Source organism: Lipophrys pholis (assembly GCF_963383615.2).
Source record: "Lipophrys pholis genome assembly, chromosome: 10".
Classification (NCBI taxonomy): Eukaryota; Metazoa; Chordata; class Actinopteri; order Blenniiformes; family Blenniidae; genus Lipophrys; species Lipophrys pholis.
This window is the reverse complement of record NC_137640.1, coordinates 28,102,388-28,116,336: the sequence shown is the minus strand read 5'-3', so window position 1 is coordinate 28,116,336 and position 13,949 is coordinate 28,102,388. Positions and strand designations below refer to the sequence as shown.

The following is a 13,949-nucleotide window of genomic DNA, read 5'->3' as shown; positions in this document are numbered from 1 at the left end:
CACTGTATTATTCCCAGGGGGTCATTTTTAATTGTTGCTTGAAAGTAAAGCAGTAAATATAATTAATTACATAGAATAAATCATCACTAAACAAAATTAAACATACACATGTGGAATGGCTTGAGAGCAATACTATGCACAGTTACAAAGCTTGATGGCCACCTTGATTGATGATCTGCCATGGCAGTCAGTAATGCACGTGGGTGTGAAACGGGTGTGAAGTCTGCTCCTGAAGGTGCCTCTGCTGCTGCCCAATACATCATGGAGTGAGTGAGAGACATTGCTCAGAATAACCCTCAATCCCTCTTTGAAAACATTGTACAGAATCCAGGTGGTGTCATCAGGTAAGATGCTTCCTTAAGAAGCATTCTAAGTAGTTATGCCACATTTTTCTGGCAAAAGAATCCGGAAACAAAACTGTCTCTTTAAACTGTGTGAAAATCAGTTGAAACGTCAGTGACTTCTGTTCATATATTTTGCGTGCATACCTCAATTTTCATTAGAAATTAGAACGTGCACTCTGTAGAGCGTCGACCTTCGCCAACGCCACACATCAGGGCTAACTAGCCTGTCAGGTGGTAACCTCACTGTGTGAAACACTGAGCTGCGGCACACAGATAAACCACTACCCGAGTCAATGCGCTCACACCGGTGTTTCTGGATACTTGCCCAACCTAGATATTAGCTGAGCTTTGGAGTGTCTCCATGGCAACAGACTTAGAGCTCCTTAAAGTCCGGCACACACTACAAGATAATCGGGCCGATTTTAGTCCCGATCTCCTAACGAGCATCGGGAGCACGGCCCGATTGTCGGATGCCTGCAAAATAAATCGTGTCTGATTTTCCTGTATTGTGGGGAGTGTTAAGAACAATTTTCGCTCGGAAGGAGAGATCGGCGATAATGAACGTGTTCAATATTTGTGAAGCGAAATCCTGTAGTGTGTGTTCTGCTCTGAGAAGAGCCAAGCAGCAGGGGGGTGACGTCATGAGTACCAGGATGAAAATTAGGCTGAATGCAACACTGCCGTATGGAAGCGTATTGCATTCACATGACAAAATTAAAATCGACTCTGTTTTTCTGAATTAATGACATAATTGTTTCATAATTATGAGAAAAAATGAATTATAAAAAAATTCGGCTCTGTTTTCCCTGAATTTATGAGATAATGGTTTTCTGAAAAAGAAATCACTTCTGTTTTTCTGAATTTATGAGATAATTATCTCGTAATTATGAGATACTCTTGTGTTTAAGTATTGTTGATGGCATTGTTATTAGTTTGTCAACTTTGCACTGTGTTACCTTCGCCGATTTATAACTCCAAACCGTAGTTCGGAGACCCGGTGTATTACTGAGCTTTATTACCCATGACGCATGCCACATCTGCCCAGTTGTTCCTGGAGAAACATTACAACGACCAACAAATCCGAGCGGTGTTTACGTCGAAACAGCCGCAGGTTCCTGAGGCGCCTGTTTACACACTTAGCCTGTCACTTTAAGGTTCTGATGCATTGTGGGAAGTGGAGTGTGACTTCTCTTGGCTTTGGGGTATTGTAATTTTTCAGAAAACCGTTGTCTCATAAATTCAGAAAAACAGAGCCGAATATTTTTATAATAAATTTCTTCTCAGAATTATGAGATAATTATGAGTCAATTTTAATTTTGTCATGTGAATGCAATATACGTCCATACTGCTGCTGCAGCCAAAGCCGGGCACGGATTAACACACAGACTGACCTCGGCTGCAGCCTAGGAACCCCAGGTTTGGAGGGGCCCTCTGATTGGTCGAACTAGTGTTGGAAGTTTACATATATTTAAATGAAAAGATGGGTTTTTCCCTATTGGTCCGTAAAGTTAAAAAAATTTAATAAAATAAAATAATAATAATAATAATAATAATCCGATTGGTCAGACGTGGGTCCCCTCCTCTCCAGCCAATCAACATGTATTGTGTGGTCATGCTCGTTGATTTGTTTACCTGTGCTGCTGCTGCAGATGTTGCATCTTGGTTTAGCTAAAATCTGGTTGAATACCTTTTTGTAGTTTTTTTTGTTACAATTGAAGGCTTTTAGACTTGATGGGAAATAATGGTCATCACAACTCCTCCACATTGCACAATTATTGTGGTATACAGAACATAGATTATGTATATGTAAGCAGATAATTCGATAAATATATATGTGTGCTTTAGTTTCTTTTTTACCGCCACCTTGTTGGTAAAAACAAAACTGTAACATACATTTAAGATGACAAAATGAACATAATTCAACTATATATGTACATAGACAGATGCAAGCGCAGGAAACCCAGGAGCAACATTTATAATATTGCTGCTACTATGTATATTTTTCCCCAATCTGATATTCAGGCCACATTTACACGTACCCGGGTATTTAAAAACCTGTGATATTTCTGTGTTTGGGCTGCGCATTTACACGTAAACGCAGCTACGAGTCTCCACAAATGATTCTTGAAAACTCCGGCCACAGTGGAGATCTGGAAAAACTTGATGTCTCTGTTTGCATCTTTAAGGTAGATATTTACGTCACAATTAGTGACGTGATTTTTTTTTTCAGGATTCTGATTGGCCATTATGACTTCATGCTTCTCATTACACTGCCCCCTACAGGTTTGGATGTAGCTCTGAACCAGGTGTTTATAGGGTCCGTGTAAATGAAGAGAAATATCAGTTTTAGTAAAAACCCAGGGTACATGTAAACGTGGCCTCAGAGTTTCAAAATCACAAGTATACCTAGTGTGTGTGTGTGTGTGTTTGTGTGTGTGTGTGTGTGTGTGTGTGTGTGTGTGTGTGTGTGTGTGTGTGTGTGTGTGTGTGTGTGCTGCTGTAATTGTGAACATACTAAAAGTTAAATTGAGATTGGGTCGCATGGGGAGGGCAAAAACTAAAAGGATAGCCTCGGGGCCCATGACAACCTTAATCCTCCTCTGATTATAAAATATTAATTCATTGGACAATAAAAGCCGACCTGTGATCACTCAGTTTCACTTTATTATTCCTCACTGCTCTTTAACTTTATATTTTCCATCAGTTTGTTTTGAGGCTGTTTCCCCGGTGTGAATGCATTTTGTTATTAATTCCTCACCATGACGGCAGAGTAGATGTGCGCTCCATAAATTCATGTTTCTGCAGCTCTGTCCATTATTATTAACCTCATTATTACAGATCAACCCTCATGGCGCTAAACAGCCGTGGACAATCCGCGCACCAATCAGGATATTGTAAAAGTAGGCAGGTCATTTTCCAAGAGATCTGATTGGTCAGTAGACGGTGCCTTCATTCTCTGCTCTAGAGTTAAACATCAGAGTACCAGAGAGATTTATCCTTGTAACTATCGTGAATCTGCTTCACAGTATGGAAATCCCAAGGTTAATCCTGAAGTTACCTTTATAAATGAAAATCCCAAGTCGGAATCTGGGCCCGAGGTTGATTTGTGGCAACATGTTTGTTTCCATGTACATGCCATGTTTTACACTGAAGTCACATGTGACTATGCGAGATTTTGAATATTAAGCGTGAGGCACATAGACCTATATTTATAGTTCTATAGAGGCCTATGGTGCAGAGCCTGATACACTGCTGAACAATCAGTTAGTGTTTGGTGATCTCTGTAGTTCACGCCACACACTATCAGATCCGAAGAGGAAGCTATTGTGCAATCTGTCTTTTGTGATCATCAAGGGTGTGGTCTCTTGATCTGTGAAGATTAAATATCCTGTAGTGTGTGCCAGGCTTTAATCTCCTCCATCAGGTGCCTCCCCCATCCGCTCTGTGTCTGGCATTTCTTCACAGTTTTTGGGGATTTATGCGGAAATGATCCTTAACATCCCAAAATCTAATCGATTGGTCCTTGGATTATAACAAATCATCCTTTAAGATTTCGTGCATTTCAGGTGAGTAGTTGGTAAAATGCATACATACAAAACAATAAATACACGCAGACTAAACAACCTTCTCGGCCCAACTTTGGTTCAACTGGATGAACTGGAGGCCCACTGGGGACCCATCCAAGATGGCGTCAACGCTGGTACGTCAACAGCGGCATTGATTGCGGTGTGCGTTCATTTGATATATGGCGCCGCCCAGCGGACACTTCACCTTCATATCTCGGGACGCTACCCCGCCCCTACTACGTCCCGCCCCCAGACTCAAGAGTGGCTAACGTTTTAATACACCGAGCTGTACGGGCAAGCGGGGCGGCTTGAATCGCCGCTGGAATACATTGCAAGTGAAACCCCGCCCCGGCGGGCTGCGGGGGTGCAAACCGAGCTCACCACGTATCCCAGTTGAGTTCACGTAATTTGTTTCCATGCCTCGTGCCTCCGTCCGCGACCTGTCAATCAATGCCATTCTAAAGGGCTCGCTAATGCAGCAAACCTGCTGAGGGGACGAGAATAGCCGAGGAGACGCAGAAGGTAATTTATAATTCCCGTCTCGATTCGGACGTGTTGCTCGTTGTGCTGCCGAGCTGCCACGGACGCTGCGCCTCTCTCGGTTCGGTGTCACGTCCGAGAATCCCGGGTAGCGGAGCCCGGAGGACGAGAGCTACTTTAGCTTCTGCTAGCTAGCCTCCTGTTGGGGTTAGCATGAGCGGCTAAGCTAACGTGAATGTTCTGAGCTCCGGGTTCCATTAAGATCCTCACGATGCCGCGTCAGTTTGCCTTTTACCACCGCTCTGCTGTCTGATTTTGTTTTCTTTGGTAGCCAGTCTCAACCCGCAGTGTCAAGGATTACGGGTCGGTAATGTTTCATGTTCGTGGTATTGTAGCCTTCTCTAACAGTCCCTGTCAATATTGTACTGAAACTCCTGTGGCCCTAAATAGCGACGTTCTTCATTTATTGACCTCGACAGCTCACATTTATCCATTTATCCATGTTATATTCGCAGTAGAGTTTACTAGGTCAACTACGCTAACGCATAATTAACGGGTAGCATCACCCCAGGCTGAGGCAATCATTTGGTGCAAAGTTAAATTCTCCAAATTCTGCGCAGTTGTTGTCCCGAAAATCTAAGAAACTTTACCTACAACTCTTAAATCTGATCCATGAGCTTGTTTGTAATAGAGGAATAGTGTAACTGAACATGCAGGCGGTCCCGAGCTTGGGATGATGTATTTGTTTGATGATGTTGGAGTGTTTTCCCCCAATGCGGACTCTGCCCATCTCTGTTGTACTGCGTTTTGAATTGAATCGCAGAGGTGCATACTGTTGTGCAACAACGCATCATTAAGTCATGGTCAAAAAAGCTCCGTTTTTCCTGATGCATCACTCCTCTTGTCATTTTACTGAATACAGATTTAGCAAATGTACCTTTTTTTTTTTTAAAAAAATATTCAAATCTGTTGTTGTTTTTTGCAGGTTGGCTGCGTTGGCAGCCAGGGGAGGTGAGGGGAAGATGCCTTCTCCATCCTTTACCCTCGATGCTCAGATACGATTTCATGACAAATGGCTGAAGATAGACCTGCAGGTATGTGCACATCTAGGAGGCAGTGCAGCTTCTTGTGTGGTGGGATCATTGTAGTTTGAGGACTGAGCGCTGTGTGACTGGAAAGAAGATGCAATGTGTCCGATTATTGCATTTAGCTTCTGCTGTATGTTTCTTACAATACTTTTACTGTTGATGTCGATGTAGCTTCTTTCAGATGAGAGACGTTTATCATTTCATTTGACCTCTTTCATTTTGCTTGAGTCAATTCTTTTGTGGCAACTAGTTGCCCCCAAACAACTCAAACTGCCCTATTTCAACATGTTTACAGTGAAACTGAGGATGCAGAGTTTTCATCGGGCCTCTTGTGCACAAATGATTATACTTCCTGTGATGTGACTCGAGGTTTAGTTCTTAATAACACAGAGAGGTTTTTCTTGAGAAATCACTGTTGTGAAAACAAGTGTGTGGTGATGGTAATTATGATGAACTAAAAGAAGTCCAGGAGACAGTCTGATATGAAGAAAACAGGCTGTGTACCAAGCTGTCTGTCCATAAATTGCAGCCTGTCTAGACTCACTCAGGATTGAAAATTAGTTTCCAATGTCAAATGGGGAGCTAAATCGGAAAGATGTGCTGTTTTCCCATCGTTAAATGTTTTTGTCTGGTGCACAAGGAAGTGCAGCTTTAATGTTGCACGTCTCCTCTGTGTCATCTGCGAAGTTTTTGACGTTAAAAGAATCTGAGCCTTGAAAGAAAAGAGAGTTGAGTTGATATTTAGGTCATGAATACTTTTTTTTTTTGTTGCTGTTGAAAAGCAGAGTCACACATGATTGTTGTACCACCAAGCTGATGACACAGATATTGTTGTCTTTTTGCATCAGTTAAATCCAAGAAGGTGAGGCAGCTATTTTTATACTTTTTGAGTTATGCAGGCTGCGCCGAAGATTTTCATCTTTAATTCAGTTGGATGAAAGAATCCATTTTTGGCTGTGAATTTTTGACTTTGGATAGATGGAAAATATGCGGCCAAATTGTTAAAGGAGTGACAACTGGTCGCTTTCATAATAAAATTGTTTTATCTTTCACTTCTGTTGTATACTACAGCGTCCATAGAGGCAGTGTCTTTATATTCACTGGCAAGAAAATATAATGCATCTGTTGTGTCTGTCTATACTTGTGACTTGCATATAGATCATCGGATCATGAACTACGATTAACAAATGCTCAAGGATAAATGTCGATGCCTTTATGCCTTGGGATTTGTACTTTCAAGTAACACTGCTTTTCTCTTCCTCGACCCAATTATAACCAACAGCACCAAGTTTGTGTTTTGTGTTTGTTTTAATCTCATGGGCGTCTGCAGTTCCTTCACCCAGATTTTGAACGCCAGAACCGTCTGTTGACTTTAATGTTTTTTTGTTATTATGTCCTTGTTGTTGTGCTTCAGGCTTCTGACTAGATTAAACACTGAAGTTAAATGACATGCATGAATTCAAATGTATTGCAGTTCAGTCTTTATAGCAACACAATACAGTGAAAAAATCTAAATCTCTTGCAACTTATTTCAGTTTTATATATAAAGCACCTGATGTGTATTGCCCCTTGGCATTTAATATTTCAATTAAATGCAGGAAAAGATGTTGCTGACTCTTAGTTTGGCCGTCTGTGTGTGTGTCTGTGTCCTGTGATGGACTGTTGACCGGTCCAGCGTGTCTCCTGCCCATAGTTAGCTTGGATTGGCTCCAATGCCATGCGGCCCTGAGCAGAGTAAAGAGGAGCAGAAGGTGGATGTCTTTCACTGCTCTTGCCGCTCCTCTTGCATTTTTCACACTGTTAATGCTGCTTCTGTTTGACTGTTGTGTGCTGTGAAGATGAGGATTCTTATCCCGGTGACTATTGGGAAATCTGGCAAAATTGGAAACGTATTATTTGCTATAATATTGTAATATTCTTATTTTAAAAAAAATCTGAGACACAATGAACACATCAGAGATACAGATGTAGAAAGTGATCATATAGTTTTCCTTTTGTAAATGCACACTCAGATTTTCTGGATCTTCTTCCCTTGGCAGCGAGCGTTTTCTCCAGAGGGACTGAGTGAGATGTGGAATGAAATGGTCAAAGATGAGGAGATCACATTCAACGGAGAAGAATCGGCTCACCCCGGTAGGTCACCACGACATTTGTTTGCCCCTTAAGTTTCCGACGGATTTACACACATGCGGTCATGTGGTCGCCATGACATGCAACACTTTTACATGCTGTCTTAGGATGACACTCGAGACCGCGTCTGGGGTGGGCGGAAATGTTTTGACCCTGTTGCAGAGGACCAAGTTAAATGTCATGATTTGTTTTGACTCTTTCAGAGGATTGCCCTGATTGTTTTGGCACTCAGAAGAAGGATGAGCCCAACGACAAAGAGAAGAAGGAGGAGGAGGAGACGTCTACATCTGTACACCACTCCATCATCGAGACGTGGGACTGGGGCCGGCAGCCAGGTGAGAGAATGCCACCTGACTTTAGCAGCCTTCTGCCAGGCTCCCTCTTTCTCCAGCTGTGGCTCTTTTTATTTTGCCCCTTTCTGCTTCCTAGTAGAGGTAATTAATACCCCACTGACTCAAGGTTTCACAACATCTAAAAGTTGACGGCATCCAAGTGTACCAAACATTTCGACACACTGCTGGCCCCTGTGTTTATTGATCTCATGTCTGTCTGGCCTCTCTGATGCCTGCTTGTTTTGCTGTCACGTGAAGGATTGAAGCACTGAAATGACAACTTGCAGTCTGCAGGTCTGAGTGGTTATTTTTATCTCCTCAAAGTGTAATCTTGGTTGGCATTACAGTGTTGTTGGTAAGGAGAGAGAGTGAGGCCGGGGTGCAGTCTCTCCATAGAGTTGTGTTTACCAGTGGGACTGGGTGGGACCGTGCTATGGTGGTATGAGATAAGCATTGGGGGGGGGGGGGGTGCGGGTGGGGGGGAGTGTAGAGGTAGAGGCCAGGTCTACATGGGTCAGTGAATGCTGGTTTTGTTGGTCGCGACTTGGCTGCATTGCTCGTGTTTTATTGAGCGAGTCAGGAAATCACACTGATCCAACGGTACAGTGGGTGTAACAGGAGCACTACATGCACGAGCGCTCAGTCATTGATGCTGAAAGTTCAAACGACAGACTTCCTGCTTTCCCATTGTGTGACCAGATATCATGAACACGTTGGCCTCAGCAGTTCCAGCTCCAACCCCAGTGATTCTGCTGCACATGACAGCTTCGCTCTGAGTCCTAGGCCTCAATATGTTGTTTTCTTTATATTTTTGGAGAAATTACTCCTAATTTGGAAACCTCCCCTGACTTTTCAATATTAATGAAACCATGTGCTATCAGACTGCATATATGCTGTAATACTGTCTGGTACTTTCATCACTATATGAGTTGTGCTAAATAGACACCTGTGTAGACAATGTTCAGAGTGTGAAGTCTTTCTGCTTTGGGATATGCACCGTACTTGAAAATAATAGTTATGACTAATAGGTCTTGATTTGTATGCTTCTGCCTTGTTGCCACAAGGTATGAAATAGTTTTTTGAGTGATGGAGTGAAATACGATCAGTTGTCAACACAAACTAGGGCAGTAGGACTCCATCTGATTTGCCAAATATGTTGACATGCAGAACATGAATACACAGAGCAGAGACATGATCGCAGAAGGAACATCAGACTGCAGTGTTCACGTTGTAAAGTGCACAGGTTTCACATGTTGAAATCTATGGTCATATAAACATAACCAAAAAGGCAAACAATGTTTTTGATTCCTTGTTGATCCATATACGTCTTTTTTCTTTTTCTTTTTTTTTTTTAATACCATCATGATGTGCAGTTTGGTAATAAATCCATTCAGAGATGGTGATGTCATAATGGATATATATATATATAATAGTCATTAAATATTGCATTGTGGATCATACTTTATTAATAATTGTGCTTGAAAGGACTAAAGAATAGAAGTTATAAGGGAAACAAGTGCAATCTTGTGGACTCAAATAGCTTTGTCACTGGTTGGTATTGGTGCCTGTTCAGATTCATATTTAGACTTCTAAGAAGTGTAATAAAAGGTATACATTTTAGAATTTTCTAAGCGAGCAACTTCATCAACAGTGGGACACAAACTAATTCACACAAAAATAAAAGGTACAGAATCGTAGAGGTAATAGTTTTTGTTTGTGGCTTTACATCTGAAGGTTGGCCACGTGCCTTTAGAACCTTTCTGGCTCCATTTGCTACACTGATGTTATTGCTAACTGAAGTTTTTCCATGCAAGTGATCAGTTTCATAGAAAAACCTCGTTTGGTGACTTTACTTCCGGACACTTTGGGCCACGGCTGATCTGAAGTGACGAGTCAGAGTCTATCTGGGATACATATCTGTTCTGACAGCTGAGCACAGCTGACTGCAGCGCAGCTCACACAACCTCAGGCCAGTCTGGCTTACATAAAGCCTAAGTGGATTTCAGACATGCTATTTTGGCCCTTCAATGCAGAGTTGCTATATGGACGCACAATTAAGCCCTTTTTAACTAGTTGACTGGTCCAACTTGGTGGAAAAGCAATTTCAGTGCAGAGTTTTTTTGTTTTGTTTTGCAATAAGTGAAGTAGTTGTATTTTTTGCACTTTTAACTTTACTGAAATAGCATGTGAATTGATATTTGAACTGAGTCTGAGGATGGAATTGTATTATTTAATTGCAGATGGAAATTTAAATAAACAGAAACATTGGCAGTGAAATAATTTTTGACATTCATAAATCACACTGCTACAATTGAATTGTTTGGTTTCATCTGAATAAAAATACATCTTGTTGAAGTGTGTGTGCCAAATCCAAATGTCAGTTTTTTTTAGTCAAAAGCATTTTATTGTTGTGGAGATGCCTGTGTTTTTGTGAGGTCATACAAAAAGGTACCATGTCTTTCTGTTGTTGTGTTTTTATTTGTGTTCAAAGCATTACTGTAAAGTATGGGCTAACAGGAACACAAAACTGGAGATACGTGATGCAGCAAAGTTTGCAGTTTAGTTCCAGGGGATTTCATTTCAGATAAATGGATTTCACAATAGACATGCTGACTCATTCAGATTTTCTTTAAATTATAAGGAAAAGATTCTCAAAAGGGGGATTTTGGTTTGGTGTTGCAAATACTGTGAATGTGACTAAATCTTCAGTCTTAACACTTGTACTTTGACTTGTTGGACATTACTTTGCTCCCTTTCCTTGTATACAATTTATACATATAGTTATTTGTACTGGTCCAGCTCAAAAAATAGGATCTCACTTAACTATTTCAGGTTGTGTAATCATTTTAAAATTCAGTTACGAGAAGAAAAAGGGACATTTTAAGAACATGCATTTGAAAAGAAGTCTGAGGCACAGTTAAACAAACAAAAAGGAAAAGATGTCTTTCATATATATTGGTTTTAGTGAGTGCATATTGTTTGGCATTGAAATATGTCATATAAGAAAGCTGTTTCTTTTTGTGTATGAGTACTTGGAATTTGAACTGGTGTTGTAATGAAAAGCTGCAACCTGCTTCTGTGTGAATGGAAGGATGCAGGCTGTCATTGTTGGTATCCATCAAGTGTCTTCTCATTTGGACAAAGATGAGTTTATAAAAGCACCACAAGAATTAAAAAGTGTCACCTGGACATCTTCTATCCACTTTGACATCGGAGACGTTTTTCCGGCCTATACTTTTTGATCATACAGCTTCCTGCTGCTTTCTGAACTGCTTCTGTCATGGGGAATGTACTACATGTAAAGAAACCTAACGTATTGATTGAATACATCAACAGTATTTATGTAAAATATGAAGCCAATCCAACATAACAGATGCCACTAAGGGCAACTGTGATGGCTCACTTGGAACTTGCGAGGCATTTATATGATTGGATCTGAACCTCTGTTCTGCATTTCACGTCTCGCCTTTTAATTTTGGAATAAATGATCATATTTGCTTGATGGTAATGGGGTTTTATTTCCTTGTGCTCACAGATGAGACTGAGCTGAAGGACTGTCTGATGGTGCTGGTTGACGATCAGCAGAAGCTCTCGGCTCAGATGGCCAAGAGCACCCTTTCAGCCCAGCGGCTGCGCCAGCGCCTGATCATCCTGGAGCGCTACCTTATTTCCCTCTGCCACAGCATGATGGAGGAGAAGTACATGGTCCGCTGGAAGACGCCCCCCAGCCCGCCTCTGCCTGCCGCTGACAATAAAAGGTGAACTAAGCACTGGAGTTGAAGGTAGAGGGTGAAGATTGTGGTTAAACCAACTGTCTGGCTGAAACTATTGTATGAATGTTCTCCCTCTTCTTCTGGCTTTTGTTGTCGTTACATTTCCTCACGGTGTCGATCAAATCTGCACCACACCCTCTCCTCTTTAATTGTTTTTACCAAGGCTCACAATCCATTAAGATTTTTATTTTAGTCGGTCATGCAAATTTTGTGAGTTACCGTATGTCCCGGACTATAAAGCCGCAGTACCACTACACTCTGTGCCGATACGTCACAGGGCAGGACGGGTTTGCGTGGAAAAAGCGCTGAAAAAGTTGTAGATGGTACAGAAAGAAACCGTGACCACCGGCTACGATTTACCGGAACCCTTCCATTGAGGTACCTAGCACCGAGGAACGGGTCTGTGAGGAGGAGCGACAACGCAGCCGTCTGCTGACTGGTAGTGACTATCATCACTCTTGACTTGCCAGGAATATTTAAATATTTCATCAGCTCTAAACCCTCTGTTGTTGTTTCCATACGCCACTTTGTGCTCACTGGTTGTTTTGTTGACTGGGTTTATTGAAACGTCGGCGCGCAACACATCGCGGTCTTTTAATGAGGTGCAGACGCTCCTCTCAGTCACTATGGTGGTACTTGGAGAGCCAAGTATTTTCTGGCTGGTACTTGGTGTAAAAAGTTTGAGAACCACTGTACTAGAGTATGTCTACTGTATAGGCATACACAATCTAGTAGAGGATAACCACTGTATGTCTATATATTAGATAATTCTGTGTTGACTATCCCCTCAAAAAAGCACCAACACAATATGAAAACGCAGCATTCCCTGCAGACCGAGAGAACGAGTTCCTCCTCGTGCGTCACTTCTTCATTCCTCTCCAGACTCCGACACCGAAAAGTGTAAATTCCAGGGGGCATCCAATGAAGGCAAATACTCATCTGACTGTTATTTTCTAAGGGAAAAATTATAATTCAAGTTTCATGTTTGGAAAAAATATAATTGTTCCTTGTGGTGCGGAAGACTGTGTTTTTTGTTTTTTTTTTCCCCCCCCTCAAACAAATACTCAGGAATTGATAAGGAATTGGATTGAAAAGCAGAATTGACATTGATATTGATCAAATCTTATCAATCCCCACCCCTAGGTAAAACTAACCCGTCTCACGACGGTCTAATCACAGCTTACCTCTCCCCCATTCAAAAAACTTAACACATTTTTGCTTGTATTTTGATATATTAACGTTGACATATCTAGGTTTTACCAGAAATACCTTAACATGTATGTACATTGTGAAAATGAATCGGTACAAGTTTGCAAACTGTGTGAAAAATCAACAGTTTGGCTACTAACACACAGCAGTCCACTGACCGAGCAGTGAGTGAGCTGCAAGGCTTTACTCATAAAATACTTAAATCTGTGTATTTTCAGTTTGATACCACATGACGTCTTATTCAGTCCTTCTGTGTTTTGTGTTTTTTCAGTCCTCGTCCAGCCAGCAAAGGTGTGGAAGGTTTGGCAAGAGTCGGCTCCAGGGCAGCTCTGTCTTTCGCCTTTGCGTTCCTGCGTCGAGCGTGGAGGTCAGGTAAGGCAGTCACAGGGTTCCTGAAGGGAAGACGAAGGGTGCTTCCAAATAGTCCCTCCTTTCTCCTTTCTTATCCACTTAGGTGTTAGAAGGCTTCCTAAAGGCGTTATGGAAAAGCGATCACGTAGATGTGACAATCAGAACGCACTATCACTCGGTGACGTAATAATAATCCGGTGCAGGTTAGTGACGTCTGCTGTGGTGAAAACTACAAATTTCAGAAAAATGGACTACAAAAAGGGCATTTATAACACTCTCCCCTGTGGCTCTAACTGCCGATATAATCTCAAATCTCACAAGGTTTGAATTGAAATCAAAGGAAAAGAGGTTACCAGGTGAATAGAAAACCAATCAAATTGAGAATAAGCTGCACAAAAACTTTACTTTACTGTGTTTGTTTTACAACAGCTGCATAACATTCATAGTTTGAATAATATAAAACCAAATAATCCAAAGTTGTTCACGGCAGATTATTGCTTTGGTAATTTAACATGATCTGTGTTGAGTCATTGTGAGTTTCCCTGAACGCTTGGATGAGTGGGACCCTTTAAATGTTGTGGCTGCAAGAAATTGTGGGGCTTCATCATCTCGTCTCCTTCTGGTAAAGGATGCATCAATGTTTCCTCAGCTAAAGGAGGTTCTATGGAAGCATTGA

General features: G+C 41.6%; 1 protein-coding gene across 1 annotated transcript in view; it reads left to right on the top strand.

Moving 5' to 3' along the window:
• The first annotated feature begins 4,399 nt into the window (after positions 1 to 4,399).
• Positions 4,400 to 13,949, top strand: part of herc2 (HECT and RLD domain containing E3 ubiquitin protein ligase 2) — a 62,523-nt gene continuing 52,973 nt past the window's right edge. Inside the window, exons 1-6 of the mRNA XM_080473586.1 lie at positions 4,400 to 4,432; positions 5,376 to 5,484; positions 7,518 to 7,611; positions 7,812 to 7,943; positions 11,476 to 11,698; positions 13,194 to 13,294. Of these exons, the coding sequence (XP_080329712.1) occupies positions 5,413 to 5,484; positions 7,518 to 7,611; positions 7,812 to 7,943; positions 11,476 to 11,698; positions 13,194 to 13,294 (622 nt within the window). The 5' untranslated portion in view covers positions 4,400 to 4,432; positions 5,376 to 5,412. The remainder of the gene's footprint in view (positions 4,433 to 5,375; positions 5,485 to 7,517; positions 7,612 to 7,811; positions 7,944 to 11,475; positions 11,699 to 13,193; positions 13,295 to 13,949) is intronic.